The following is a 13765-nucleotide window of genomic DNA, read 5'->3' as shown; positions in this document are numbered from 1 at the left end:
CCTTAAACATTACTTAAAATCAGAGAGAGAATAATTACGGTTGTTTAGAATCCTCATTAATCATTCTCTGTTTCATTTATTAACTTTCTGTATATCATTAACCCCACAAGCATTAAATTACTCACTAATCTTTTTGGATTCTATTATTCATTGGTTTATCGCTTAGGCAATAAGTACGGAATCAAAAACATTCCACTTTCTGACCAAAAAAAAAAAATCGTATATCTCTCAGCGCGAGGGAAGAAGAAGAAGATGAAGCTAAAATGGGAATCAATCTCTAATCTTCAACAAAACACATATCTCATAAAACTCGTCGCTGCAACACTTATAACTTGTCTCGCTTTTCGTTTCTTCGTCTTCCGCTTCGGCCAATTTTCCCCAGTTCAAGTGTCGGTGACCGGAAACTCCAATTCCCAGATTTCTCCGACGTCTGTTATCTTATCGGATAACGAAGATCAAATTCCCGTCGGTAAGATTTCAATTATATCAATAACATTAACGATTTCGCTGTGTAGAATTTTGTTAACCTTGTTTTTTACGGAAACTTCTGAGATCTAGGGTTCTTAAAGATAGTTTACAACTTTAGAAGAGTTTTAAATGGTTCATTAGCTTCTGTTAGTTTGTGATGATAAGAATCTGTTTTGTTGTATTAGATATTGAGGTGGAGAAGTGTGATCTATTTACTGGGAAATGGATTAAAGATCCTTTGGGACCAATCTACACGAATGAGTCATGTGGTATCGTTGTAGATGCTCACCAGAATTGCATCACTAATGGTCGACCTGATTCTGGTTTTCTCAATTGGAAATGGAAGCCTAATGACTGTTCCTTGCCTCGGTTTGATTCTCTGAGATTTCTGCAGCTTATGAGGAATAAATCTTGGGCTATAATCGGTGACTCCATTGCTCGTAACCATGTCGAGTCTTTGCTTTGTATGCTATCTACAGTAAGGTTTTTAGCTATTGCTTGCTAGCTATTTGCAGACTTGAGGATAATGAGATTTGTGATTGTAAGTTTTGTTTGTTTTTTCCATGTTTCAGGTTGAAAAACCTGTTGAAGTGTATCACGATGAGAACTATAGATCGAAGCGTTGGCATTTTCCTTCGTATAACTTTACGGTATCCAACATTTGGTCACCTTTTCTTGTTCAAGCTGATATCTTTGAAGACTCAAATGGTGTCTCATCAGCTGCAGTTCAGCTTCATCTAGATAAACTCGACAATACATGGACTGATCTATTCCCGAGCCTTGACTATGCGATCATCTCTTCAGGGGAATGGTTCTTGAAAACTGCGGTATACCACGAGAATGCTAATCCCGTTGGATGCCATGGCTGCCCGGAGAGTTCGAACATGACGGATTTAGGATTCGACTATGCTTACAATACGTCGTTGCGCCATGTTATGGACTTCATAGCGAAATCTAAAACTAAAGGCATGATCTTTTTCCGGACTTCGATACCTGATCATTTTGAAGATGGGGAATGGCATAACGGTGGGACTTGTAAGAAAACAGAACCGGTGGGTGAAGAGGCAGTCGAGATGAAAGTTCTGAACAAGATATTGAGAGATGTTGAGATTAATCAATTCGAGAGAGTGGTTACGGAGATGGGTCAGGAGAGTGAGAATCTAAAGCTTCTGGATTTTGCTGGCATGTTGCTGACTCGACCCGATGGTCATCCGGGTCCATATAGAGAGTTTAGGCCGTTTGATAAAGATAAGAACGCTACGGTACAGAACGATTGTCTGCATTGGTGCTTGCCTGGTCCGATTGATCACTTGAACGATGTCATATTGGAGATCATAGTGAATGGTCGAACCGGTAAATAACCAGTTTGCTTGTATGTAGTCAATGGCTTAAAAACTGGATGAATTGAAAACAGAGGTTTGGTATATAGGTCATGTAAATTTTGGTAAACATGAAGAGATTTGGTTAACAGCTAGAGTTTCTAATGAACCGGATAGATCACCTTGGATGAATTGAAAACCGGTTCGGTTCACGTAGCCATTCTTATGGATCAATTTATGTAAAATCTGATTTTTCTGGATTTGGTTTTGTTTAGTTTAATGGTCAATAAAATGGTGATCCAATCCGGTTTAGTAAGTTGGTTTGGTGGGCGAGTTCAACATTTGGGAAACAATAATCAGAAATTATCCATAAATAAGAAGAATCAAACTAAGATGATATATACCAGAAGACAGGTAACTCTGTGAAAATAGTAAAATTAAACACAGAGCTGTTAAATTCTGGCCAGTTTAATATTTGCTCCGGAAACTTGAACATCTCTCACTTTTTTTATATCTAAGAGAGTTCACCATTATGAAGCAATTCCAATTATAAACCCATCAATTTCTCAATAATAATCGAAGTTTCTCATCTACGAAGGCGACAAAAAAACCACCGAATCTTAGGTTTTGTTCATTCGAACGAATCCGAATTTCGCAGTCCTAATGATCGGATTTAATATTTGATTATACGCTTTCGGTGACACACCCTTCTTTAGGATACGAAAGAGTGCAACGCCTTTCCAAAGCAATCTTAATCACATTCTCAAAAACAAAACAAAAAACACTAAACGGAAAGTAGAAAAACTATGAAGAGGAAGAAGATGAAATTTTGTCGGCGTTGGAGACTGACTTGGATTAAAAGTATTAGGGTTTTGGATTTATAGAGAGAGGACGAACGGTGAGTCAAATTAGGGGAAGGCATTTATGGGCCTTGAACTTTAAGCCCATATTGTTATGGTATGTCAAATTTAAATCTTTATGGTATAAGACAAAAGTTATGGGCCACTTTTAGCAGAATTGTCCATAGTTTCTACAAAGACACTTATCTTGTGCAACACAAATACATGTACGGTATACTGTTTTTTCTTTTTTATAATTTAAAAACAGCACAAAAGATTTGATTGTACGTATAAAACGGCAAGGCGTTTTAATTTAGATACTCTTATTTATTTTTCTTTTGGTCGAAACAAAAAAGCGGCAAGGCGTTAAGATTTTAGAGAGAAAGTTGATAACTGCTTATCTTCTTCGGACGCCAAAATTTTCTTTAAATCCAGAAATGGAACAGTTTTGAATTTCAAAATGTTGACCGTTAAGCCTTTGTTTATTTAATAAACCCAGAGGCTCCACTAATCGTCAAAATCCCAAATTCCAAAATCTCCATTTCTCTCTCGCTCTCGCTCAATCTCTCTTCACAATGTCGACAGTTTCTTCAGATCCTGCTCATGCGAAGAAATCGAGAAACAGTAGAAAAGCGTTAAAGCAAAAGAATGAGATCGTCGAGTCATCACCGGTCTCAGACAAGGGGAAAGAAACGAAGTCGTTTGAGAAAGATCTGATGGAGATGCAAGCGATGTTGGAGAAGATGAAGATCGAGAAGGAGAAAACTGAGGATTTGTTGAAGGAGAAGGACGAGATCTTGAGGAAGAAGGAAGTTGAACAGGAAAAACTTAAGACGGAGCTGAAGAAACTGCAGAAGATGAAGGAATTCAAGCCTAACATGGTACGATTTTCTAGATCTGGCTCTGATTCTTCTTCACTTGTATTTCGCAGATTAGGTTTTTTGATAAAGGATTCGAGATGATTTTAATCTGGTTAATCTTATGCGTTATGGAGCTTGTTGATGGTTGATTCGCTTATTGATGGACCTTGTTGCTAAGTTCATGTTATGTGAAATTGATTCATGATGATTTTGGGGATGGATATATTCAGAAAATCTGATTAATCTTATGCGTTTAGGAGCTTGTTGATTGTTGATTCGCTTATTGATGAAGATTGAAGCTAGTTCAGGTTCTGTGAAATTGATTAAAGATGATTGATGGAAGTTTCGCTTAGATTTGAGACTAATCATCATTCACAGATGTTAGATTGATTTCTATGCTTCTGTTTAAGATAGAGATGTTAAATTTGGTGCTAAATCGATAGATTACTTCATGTTTCGTTGATGTATCATTTCTATGTTGTGATAATGTTTATTTTGTGATTGATTTTGGGAGTATTGTTGTTGCTTCCACAGACTTTTGCTTTTAGTCAATCTTTGGCACAAACTGAAGAAGAAAAGAAGGGAAAGAAGAAGAAGAAGGATTGTGCTGAAACAAAGAGACCATCAACACCATATATTTTGTGGTGTAAGGATAATTGGAACGAAGTGAAGAAACAGAATCCTGAAGCTGATTTCAAGGAGACTTCGAACATTCTGGGTGCTAAGTGGAAGGGGATTAGTGCTGAAGAGAAGAAGCCTTATGAGGAGAAGTATCAGGCGGATAAGGAAGCTTATCTTCAGGTTATTACAAAGGAGAAGCGTGAGAGGGAAGCAATGAAGCTTCTTGATGATGAGCAGAAGCAGAAAACTGCAATGGAATTGCTTGATCAGTATCTTCACTTTGTTCAGGAAGCTGAACATGACAACAAGAAAAAGGCCAAGTAATGATACTGATTCAAGTATTTAAATCGAGAACTGTTTTGTTTTGAATGATAAGTTATAAAACTGAATGAATTTCTTGTTTTGTAGGAAGATAAAGGATCCCCTGAAGCCTAAACAACCAATATCTGCTTACCTGATCTATGCAAACGAGAGGAGAGCTGCTTTAAAAGGAGAAAACAAAAGCGTTATTGAGGTAAGTAAAGAATTAGGAGTTGTCTTTTCTCAATGTCATTTGAAACTCTTGAAGCTAAGGTGTGTGTTGATGATGAATGATGATTATAGGTCGCTAAGATGGCTGGAGAAGAGTGGAAGAACTTGTCGGAAGAAAAAAAGGCTCCTTATGATCAGGTCTAGTTCATCCATACTCATCATAGACATTGATGTGTCAAGAAGTGAAGTTTAATAAAGGGATGTTCTTAACGTATGTGTAACAACAGATGGCGAAAAAGAACAAGGAGATATATCTGCAAGAAATGGAAGGATATAAAAGAACAAAGGAAGAAGAAGCAATGAGCCAGAAGAAAGAAGAAGAAGAATTCATGAAACTCCATAAACAAGAAGCTCTCCAACTTCTCAAGAAGAAGGAGAAAACCGACAATATCATAAAGGTTAATATACTAAACTCACAGTGCATTGAGCTATTTTGGGATATAAGTCAGTAACTAACACAACACATGTTTTCTTTCTTGCAGAAGACGAAAGAGACGGCGAAGAACAAGAAAAAGAACGAGAATGTTGATCCTAACAAACCCAAAAAGCCTACTTCTTCATACTTTCTCTTCTGGTATATACTTTAAAACCCTGAATCCACAAAACAATCAGATGCTAAACTGGTTTTATAATCTCAAATCTTTTTACAGCAAAGACGCAAGAAAGAGTGTGTTAGAAGAACATCCTGGGATCAACAACTCAACTGTTACTGCTCACATTTCATTGAAATGGATGGTATATTATAAATCATGAAACTCGAATCCAACGAGTAAGATTTTATCACTGTTAGTTGTGAAATTGAGTTGGTTTTGGTTACAATTTTGTTGTAGGAACTTGGTGAAGAGGAGAAACAAGTTTACAATAGCAAAGCTGCTGAGTTAATGGAAGCTTACAAGAAAGAAGTGGAAGAGTACAATAAGACCAAGACTTCGTCGTAGAGAAAGAAAAATTAGAGAATGTTCAAGTTTGCTCATATTGAACATCTCTACTTATGCAAAATGACTCTGCTACTTAAATCGCTAGGCGCTAATCGGGATTATATTAATCTCAAGAATATTCAATACTGTACTACTTAAATCGAATTGTGGAAAAAAGTGGGGAAGCCTGTGTTAATCTCAGCCGTTGGATCAAATTGAAAATTAACGTCGAAGATTGGAGAACTTCCTGTGGAAGTATTTGTTGAGATCAATCCAGTGAAATCCGACGGACCAGAACTTCCCACGTGGTGGTAAAACGTTCCACCACCGTTGATGGACTCGTAAGTGTATAACGGCGACGTGACGGGGAATGAGAAAGCTTCGCTTCCAAGTCCGCCGGTACGTACGGTAAGACTGGCCCTGAGATTCTGGTAATTTACTGCTACTGTGTGTTTTGGTTTGGTTTCTCGTTTCTCTGGAAGTGGGATCCCCTGTGAACAAGTGTGTGTTCCTCTGTATGTTACTTCGAAGATCGTTGGATCACCGTCCGATCTTTGGACTTGTTTCGTAGCCCAACAGTACTGTGTGTTACGAAATGTGCATCTGTAATAACTCCTGCAATAAAAACACAAATTAGTCCTAAATTAGTAAAACTAAAACTAATTTTTTCTTCTTCTTAAAGCCACGTAAATTTAGCCAAAAAAAACTATCTGATTATATACAAATCCGACCTTCATATAGCAAACTCGGATAATAATTTTAAATATCTAATTTATCTTGTATTATATTCAGAATTATTCATTACATATTCGATATTTAAATTATGCAAAATAGTTTTTAATATGAGAATACACTTTGAATAGTAATTTTAGGTATATATTACTCATATAATTATACTCAACATTTATCCGCTGCTATTAACCAATCTTTTAACAAATGTACTATTCGTAAACATGATGATTATGATGATGATGATAGAGTATGATGATGTACCTTGGGAATTTGGCGCCCAAAATGTCTTTCTGGCCATATTTTCTCCAGCTGAAGATATCGTCATGAGGTCCTTCTAAGCCTCTCTCTGGGCTAATTCTCACTTGCTCTGTCCACTTTGGCAACATCTTCCTGCAAATTTTCATTAATTGTCAAATCTCTAATTCAAAAAATCTGGCTATTTTTTTTGAATTCTAATATTATTATTATTATTATTAAATTTTAATAAGCTTTTCTCTTCTTTATAACGCTAATTTAAGTTCAAATTTTTACCTCTTTTTAGAACTTAAGTTGAATTCTTTCGATCTTACATTGAAAAACTCTTCGCTTCTCGGATTTCCGGTGATCGATGCTGGAGATCCTGGAACCTTTCCGGGATGAGCTAGGGGATCAGGCGCAAGCTCTATCGTTGGATTGTGTTGTGTGGTGGATCCGTTGAGCATCAAAATAGCTTTTTTGAAGGAAGAAACTATGTTATGTAAGAGATTCTCCTTTATCTCCGTCGTCAAATATGAAGAAGAAGCTGACAACGATGGAGAAGACGAACCCTGAAGCTGCTTGGCCGCTTTTAGTCCATGAATTAGCTCGTTTAGCAAACTCCTCCGCTCCCAATTCATCATTTCCATGTTACTTTTAGTGTCTTGAGTAAATTCGAAAGGCGGTAAAACCCCGGTTTACGGTGACCGGAAGAAATAGTTATGAATTTTTTGGAAAAACTTTTGACATTGAAGGTGAAGAGATGTGATAGCTTTTTAACTTTTTTATAGTAAGGTTTAGATTAAGAACATGTGATTGTGGTTTAGGAAAAAGATGTGAGATTTTTGGTATTTGAATGATGAGAATGTACTAAAACGAAGCGTGTTCTTTTGGAATTTAAAGGTTTTAAAAGATATGTTTGAAAATTTGACCAAGTGAGCAAACTATTAAACAAATAGGAAAAAGATTCAAAGTTGAGAAAGTCTTTGGTCTTCATTAAGAATATATCGTTTCAGAGTGTATAAGTGGTGGTGTTTACTATAGGTCAAATGCTGACCAAATCAACTTTGGGTTTATTTTAGTTTAACCAAGTTGATTAGTTATTTAAATCTAGTGGTTTACTAAATAATTATATTATTAGGATAGAAATAAACTGTACCTTTTCCAAGTATTAACTTTGTTAAGGTTCTTTTTCAATATCTATCTGCAAAATGTACTATTACATTGATTTCTATTTTGGTAGCAACAAACCATTTCTTGTATAACTTGTTATTCTATTGACGACAACCGTTTTTGTATCATTTATTTTGTTTGTGTTCAACATCTTCAGATAGTCTACCAGATTTAAATATGAAATATATAGCATAGCAGACTAGCAGTTATAGCACAAATATTAGATACCAAATCTCAATTATAAAATATAGTACAAAATCAGGATGAGCTAACTAAATAAGTTCAACTGTATTTTGACATTCTAATTAATTTCTAACATTTAAAGATGTAAACAAAATTCCATGATATCTTAGAAAGTTACAGTATGATTGTATGAAATGAACCATAAACTATTACAGAGAAAAGTGAGATGACACATACATTCATAATTCAATACAAGATCGTAAAAAAAGGTTTCTGCTGACCAAGTCCATCCATCGTCAAAGACTCAAAGTGTATCAAATTAAAAGAAGTTCCATCTGAAATTCCATATCTCATGATTGATCTGTAACTTTACTGCCATTAGTTGATTTTTTGTCTTAATGGACTTGGAAGATTAGTTTTTGCTATAACATATTGAAAGTATATCCGTTTTCATTACTAAGTCCACGTACCTACGTGTTGTGTAAAGTTAAATACGTTAATGTGACATTGTGATGCATTAGTGTATACTTAAACTATAAACAAATATTTAGAGTCTTAAAAATCTTATCTTATTATATAAAGTATGGTTTTCAAAGTTTCTAACTCATAGGATCGTGTCCACGTGTCAAGTCAAACGATCAGATGTTTACATGTGTCATTTAAAATTTAACTTTTTTATTCTCTTAAAAAAATAGAAAATCTTAAAAAGTAAACAAATTTACATATGCTAATTAAGTTACTAACTCATAGAATCGTGCCACGTGTCAAGTCAAACGATCAGATGTTTACATTTGTCATTCAAAATTTAATTTTTTTATTCTCTTAAAAAAAATAGAATCTTATTATATAAAAATTAAGATACAAAAATTTAACTTTTTTATTCTCTTAAATTCAGCATCTGCTATTTAGGCGGGTCTAAGATACAAAAATTAAGTTTTATCGATAGAAATTTGTATAATAATCAATATATTTTTCTTGATATTTAATTTAATAATTATTGGTTTAAACAAAATTTCAGTCTTATCCATTCTATTTTAATTATACACACTCAATCTTATGAATGATATTTGAATTCTAAAAAGTAACCGATCATCATTCTATATTTAATTTAATATCTAGAAAAGAAAAAGAAAAAATAAATTTATATCTTACACATTCAATTTTGTAATACAGTTTAACTATCTATGTCATCATAATAAACTCGATTTAAATTCTACACACTTCATATTGAATGATAACATTTTCATATCAAAATAATATTTATGACATATCAAATCTATATCCTATTTAGTATTAAAAATAATTAAAAATTAACAAAACATAATTAATAGGCCTAGGCATAATACCCCAACCCTAAGAACCGATCCGAACCCGAACCCAAAATTTTCAAAGACCCGAGCGGTTCTGAACTTCAAAACCCAAAAAACCCGAACCTGAATAGGTATCCAAACATATCTCATATATAAGTATATATTAGTTATATTTATACTTGTATACAGAAAATATTAGGATTTTTTCGGATATTTTAATTATTTTTGTTTATTTTTAGATATATTCAAGCAAAACTACTCGTGTTGTTTTGGAAATATTTTAAAATTTTCAAGTAATTTAATAGATTTGCACACAAAATTTGATATTTTAATATATAAATAAACTCGAACCCTAACCCGACCTGAAATCTTAAATTACCCAAACGGGTCCTAAACTTCTAAACTCAAACCCAAAATAGCCGACCTGAACCTGACTCGAATACCAAAACGCTTAGGGCTAATACTTAATTAAAAAAATAAAAATCCACAAAAATATTTAAAACTAAACATTGTTAAAAATATATTTTTTATATATACGGTAATCTCTTAAGTTAATCTTACATCATACAAATTAATATCAAATGAGTTAAAATTAATAAATGAAAATATTCTCATTAAAAAAAATTGAAAAGTTAAATCCTATACGGGCCATGTCATCTCATTTCATTAATTCGTTAACGAAGGGTAATTTGGTAAGATCACATAGCACAACCTAAGGTTGCCGTCGTCGTCCTCTACCTCCGAAATGTTTCCCGTTCACATCGTTTTCGTTTTGTCCCCAAAACCCTAAAAATCTTCAACGCAGGGTTTAACGAATCAAACCTCAACGACGTCGTTTTACTCTTCTTCTTCTTCCTCTCTGTGTTGCGTTCCCTCTTTCACAAACTCACTGGTAAGCCATTTCCCTCTTACATCGGAATCCTGCTTTCGCATTTCTCAGCTTCGTCGTGATTTAATCGTAATTGGTTCAAATTTGTTGTAAACAACCCTAATTTCGAGGAATCATTTGCAATTCCCTCATTTTTGCAGACATCACATCCTTAGAGTCGTCCCAGAATGAACTCACTCGCCATTAGAGTCTCCAAGGTTCTCAGATCCTCTTCAATATCTCCTTTAGGTAATTCTTCTTTCTTATCACCTAAATCTTCTGCCTTTTTCTCAGAAGACTATCATTTGTTTCTTCTTGTGTTACTTTGATGTGTAGCAATAAGTGCTGAGAGAGGCTCTAAGTCGTGGTTCTCTACTGGTCCTATCGATGAAGGTGTAGAAGAAGATTTTGAAGAAAATGTTACAGAAAGGCCTGAGCTTCAACCTCATGGAGTTGATCCTCGTAAAGGTTGGGGATTTCGCGGTGTTCATAGGGTAAAAAGATTTGATCTTTAACACTTAAAAGTTATGCATTCTTAGCTGAAGAATATCAGAATCAAATTAGGCTTAGCTATAGCAAAAAACCCGATTGAAAAGGAACGGTTTTTATGTATGTGCCTTGAATAAGAGTTTGGAACTAGATTTCGATGATTTGAGTTATCTTGTTGCAATATCATTTCATATACTTATCAGCTTTTCAATGGCGTTCTTGCGGTTTTATGTCATTGTTGGTTTCCTTTGATTCATTCAGGCGATTATTTGTGGGAAAGTAGGGCAAGCACCGTTACAGAAGATCTTAAGGAACGGGCGGACAGTAACGATCTTTACAGTAGGAACAGGTGGGATGTTTGATCAGAGGCTTGTAGGAGCTACTAATCAGCCAAAACCAGCTCAGTGGCATAGAATCGCTGTGCACAACGAAGTGCTTGGCTCTTACGCTGTCCAAAAACTCGCTAAAAAGTAAGTTTTATTATATGCTTAACTATCTTGAACAAAGAAGAGTATTAACAATAGTTTAAGAGTTATAATTTCAGATTAACTAAGTGATAAATCCGTTGGTTAAGATATAATCAGCTCATATGTGTGTGAATGTGTAAAAGTGTACACAGAAACTCTTAAGTTGAATAATATCTTCTACATTATCTGTCTTCAATCTCTCTGTTTCGTCTTTAGTCGCTCTATGTAATGCTGGTAGCAATGTCTAAATAGGAAGTGAAAGGTGTAGGTTTTCATCTAAACTTCTTTGCTGGTGCTTTGTTACAGCTCGTCGGTTTATGTGGAAGGTGATATTGAGACTAGAGTGTATAATGATAGCATCAGCAGTGAAGTGAAGAGTATCCCTGAGATTTGCGTTCGTCGTGATGGTATGTATGTTCATATTGTTGATCCGGAACATCAATTTGTTGCTGAGTTACGATTCTCTTGCTTTGTTTTAGGTAAGATTCGGATGATCAAATATGGTGAAAGCATTAGCAAAATCTCTTTTGATGAGCTAAGTAAGTTATCATTTTTCATTCAGCTAATATTCGCAAAGAAAAAAGAGATAGTTGCTTGTGTTTTAATATTTGTTTCACATTTGGCAGAAGAAGGATTGATTTAGTCGGAGCAAGAATATTCCGGTGACCGGATGAGAGCAAACTGAATAAAACGTTTTTCTGAGTAAAATCGATAAAACAGTTTGGTTTTTTGTTCTGTCCATTGCGACTTTGTGAGCACTGAGTTCCTTTTAATGGATACCAGGGGGCATATTTATGTAGTTTCTGGTCAGAATTATTTGATGTATTGTTCTTCAGTGGATGTTTATATGGCAAAAAATGAGGAAGAACAAAGACGAAAAACAAAAGTGCTCACATTACGAATTGGGCTAAAAGACCCACACAAAATGAGACGAAGTGATATATAAAGACTTGGATTTCAATTTTAATGAGAAATATTTTACTCATCAAAATTGAAAGAAATATTCAGTAATAGCTTAAATGATATGACATTGTTTATTAGATTGTTGATATCTCTGACTCACACTCTAAGAACGATAACAAGGAGATCGCGAACTCTCAGAACATCAGAGCATAATTTCCCCGATAAGAATAGAGTTAGTATTTATAGAAGAAGAGCATTATTATATTGTTTAATACTTATTTACAATTACTTACCTTAGATACAAAAACAAAAATATTTTGTTATCTTTTAAATAAACAAAAAAAGTAGTGCTGATTTAGTATCTTATATTTGCTTTCAACTAATATTTTATAAAATATTAGTATATGAAAACATGAAATAAATTCTAATATCATATTATTCATTTTTTGTACTTTAATAGAATCAATAGTTAAATTAAATTTGTTGATTTTATGATTTTATGTTTATGCATAAGTTTATACAACTTATTCAACTAAATTTAAATAAGTTAATTTATATATGAGATGGATATAGTTTGTAACTAATGAAATTGAAATTATTTAATTATAAGTTAAAACATGTCAAATTTTTATTTAAATAAGAATTAATGCATGATTTAAAAAATTCTTAAATAAATTAAATTAAACAATAAATGTAATATGTTGATATGACAAGTAGCATTCTTTCCATTGCTAACGTGGCGGAAAGATGGAGAAAGTTGATCAATTTTCATATATATAACATTCAAGCATATATATATATATATATATATGTATAATTATAATTAGAGATGAATGCTTACACGACATATAAAATTATTGGTCAATGAGGAGAAACTTAATCTTATGTACCTGTTTTGTTTGGTATTTCAATTGCTATAAAGAGAGGCCTAATTAAGAAAAACTTCATATGCATAAAAGAAAGCATGAGAAGAACAACACATCACCTCCATCAAGTAAACATAAGACATATGGGATCATCGAAAACTCACACCACTAAAAAGTTCGTTTTAGTGATGTAATCTTTAAATCTAATCAGTGATATAGTTAAATTTCCCATCACACCACCCATACCACCAAATATGTTTAGATCATGAGCAAAATCTCTTGAGATCTCCATCTCACCCTTTTAAAGAAAGTAGCAGGAAAATGAGTAGAAGCTACATATAAACATAAAACATGTATCCTCTTTCATACTTTAAAAAATAAATTTGTTTTGTTTTGTGACTATAAATCACCTAAGAATAATATTTAGATTCTCAAACCATTGTTGAACGTGCGATAATAAACTTTTTACGAATGTATGAAAGAAACTGTCTCTTTAGAAAATTCTGATGGATGCTTGGATTTTTTTTGTCTCTTAATGCTAAATTTGATAGCTGTCAAAAATAAAAATAAATATTCAAGGTTTAGTGAAGCAACACGTGAGGCCACGTGATGAAATGGGCCACTTCTTAGAAACTTAGGTTGGGCTCTCTCGCACGAAGGGGTCAAATTTCACAGTGTCGGTAGTCACATGCGTTCATGTGACCATGACCTTAATATAGTTTTTTTGTTGACAGCCTCAAAACAGAACTTTCTATATTTGTTTCCATAATTTTTATTTTCTAAACCGAAGATTTGAACGGAAATCAAGATCAACATCCATGAAATGTGGGAAATTGGTATTTTCATTATTTTAACGTAAATTGCAAGAAAATGTTGATTTTTGTAATTTTCCATAGTTAAAATGAATATTTCAATCATTTATTTTTATTTTGTTACAAATTAATGCGATAGTTTAATTTGTTGTTGCTTAAGTTTTTTATTATTA

The 13765-nt window shown here is 33.6% G+C and overlaps 4 protein-coding genes and 1 long non-coding RNA gene across 6 annotated transcripts; 3 read left to right on the top strand and 2 right to left on the bottom strand.

Moving 5' to 3' along the window:
• The first annotated feature begins 144 nt into the window (after positions 1-144).
• Positions 145-2095, top strand: TBL23 (TRICHOME BIREFRINGENCE-LIKE 23). Its single transcript, NM_117179.3, has 3 exons — positions 145-469; positions 654-946; positions 1041-2095. Exons 1-3 carry the CDS (start codon positions 253-255, stop codon positions 1827-1829), a joined length of 1299 nt encoding a protein of 432 aa, NP_192847.1. The 5' UTR covers positions 145-252; the 3' UTR covers positions 1830-2095.
• A 410-nt stretch (positions 2096-2505) lies between these two features.
• Positions 2506-2730, bottom strand: AT4G05845. Its single transcript, NR_141920.1, has one exon. It is a non-coding gene; the product is annotated as an other RNA (long non-coding RNA).
• Positions 2731-2974: 244 nt separating this feature from the next.
• On the top strand, positions 2975-6196 carry 3xHMG-box1 (HMG (high mobility group) box protein). The gene is made up of 8 exons (NM_117178.3): positions 2975-3507; positions 4021-4427; positions 4516-4621; positions 4711-4776; positions 4866-5036; positions 5121-5212; positions 5289-5373; positions 5469-6196. Exons 1-8 carry the CDS (start codon positions 3202-3204, stop codon positions 5574-5576), a joined length of 1341 nt encoding a protein of 446 aa, NP_192846.1. The 5' UTR covers positions 2975-3201; the 3' UTR covers positions 5577-6196.
• WRKY41 (WRKY family transcription factor) lies at positions 5680-7376 on the bottom strand (the record flags this gene model as incomplete). 2 transcript variants are annotated; one of them, NM_179027.1, is made up of 4 exons in its annotated part: positions 5680-6170; positions 6549-6677; positions 6819-6996; positions 7093-7171. In NM_179027.1, 4 exons carry the CDS (start codon positions 7169-7171, stop codon positions 5711-5713), a joined length of 846 nt encoding a protein of 281 aa, NP_849358.1. In that variant the 3' UTR covers positions 5680-5710. The 2 variants fall into 2 exon arrangements, with proteins under 2 accessions (NP_849358.1, NP_192845.1); NM_117177.3 differs by having other exon boundaries at positions 6819-7376.
• A 2502-nt stretch (positions 7377-9878) lies between these two features.
• Positions 9879-11959, top strand: MTSSB (mitochondrially targeted single-stranded DNA binding protein). The gene is made up of 7 exons (NM_117176.3): positions 9879-10079; positions 10217-10304; positions 10392-10549; positions 10806-11014; positions 11318-11418; positions 11491-11550; positions 11638-11959. Exons 2-7 carry the CDS (start codon positions 10244-10246, stop codon positions 11652-11654), a joined length of 606 nt encoding a protein of 201 aa, NP_192844.2. The 5' UTR covers positions 9879-10079; positions 10217-10243; the 3' UTR covers positions 11655-11959.
• The last annotated feature ends 1806 nt before the right edge of the window (positions 11960-13765 follow it).

The sequence above is a fragment of the Arabidopsis thaliana genome, chromosome 4 (assembly GCF_000001735.4).
Source record: "Arabidopsis thaliana chromosome 4, partial sequence".
Lineage (NCBI taxonomy): Eukaryota > Viridiplantae > Streptophyta > Magnoliopsida > Brassicales > Brassicaceae > Arabidopsis > Arabidopsis thaliana.
This window is presented reverse-complemented; position numbering and strand designations above follow the sequence as displayed.

Excerpts from the sequence above, each read along its gene's own strand:
- TBL23 (NM_117179.3), top strand. The coding sequence starts at position 253 with ATGAAGCTAAAATGGGAATCAATCTCTAATCTTCAACAAAACACATAT. Across the intron at positions 470-653 it reads CGAAGATCAAATTCCCGTCG|ATATTGAGGTGGAGAAGTGT; the intron begins GTAAGATTTCAA and ends TTGTTGTATTAG. Across the intron at positions 947-1,040 it reads TGCTTTGTATGCTATCTACA|GTTGAAAAACCTGTTGAAGT; the intron begins GTAAGGTTTTTA and ends TCCATGTTTCAG.
- MTSSB (NM_117176.3), top strand. The coding sequence starts at position 10,244 with ATGAACTCACTCGCCATTAGAGTCTCCAAGGTTCTCAGATCCTCTTCA. Across the intron at positions 10,550-10,805 it reads GATTTCGCGGTGTTCATAGG|GCGATTATTTGTGGGAAAGT; the intron begins GTAAAAAGATTT and ends TGATTCATTCAG. Across the intron at positions 11,015-11,317 it reads GTCCAAAAACTCGCTAAAAA|CTCGTCGGTTTATGTGGAAG; the intron begins GTAAGTTTTATT and ends GCTTTGTTACAG.
- 3xHMG-box1 (NM_117178.3), top strand. The coding sequence starts at position 3,202 with ATGTCGACAGTTTCTTCAGATCCTGCTCATGCGAAGAAATCGAGAAAC. Across the intron at positions 5,213-5,288 it reads TCTTCATACTTTCTCTTCTG|CAAAGACGCAAGAAAGAGTG; the intron begins GTATATACTTTA and ends ATCTTTTTACAG. Across the intron at positions 5,374-5,468 it reads ACATTTCATTGAAATGGATG|GAACTTGGTGAAGAGGAGAA; the intron begins GTATATTATAAA and ends ATTTTGTTGTAG.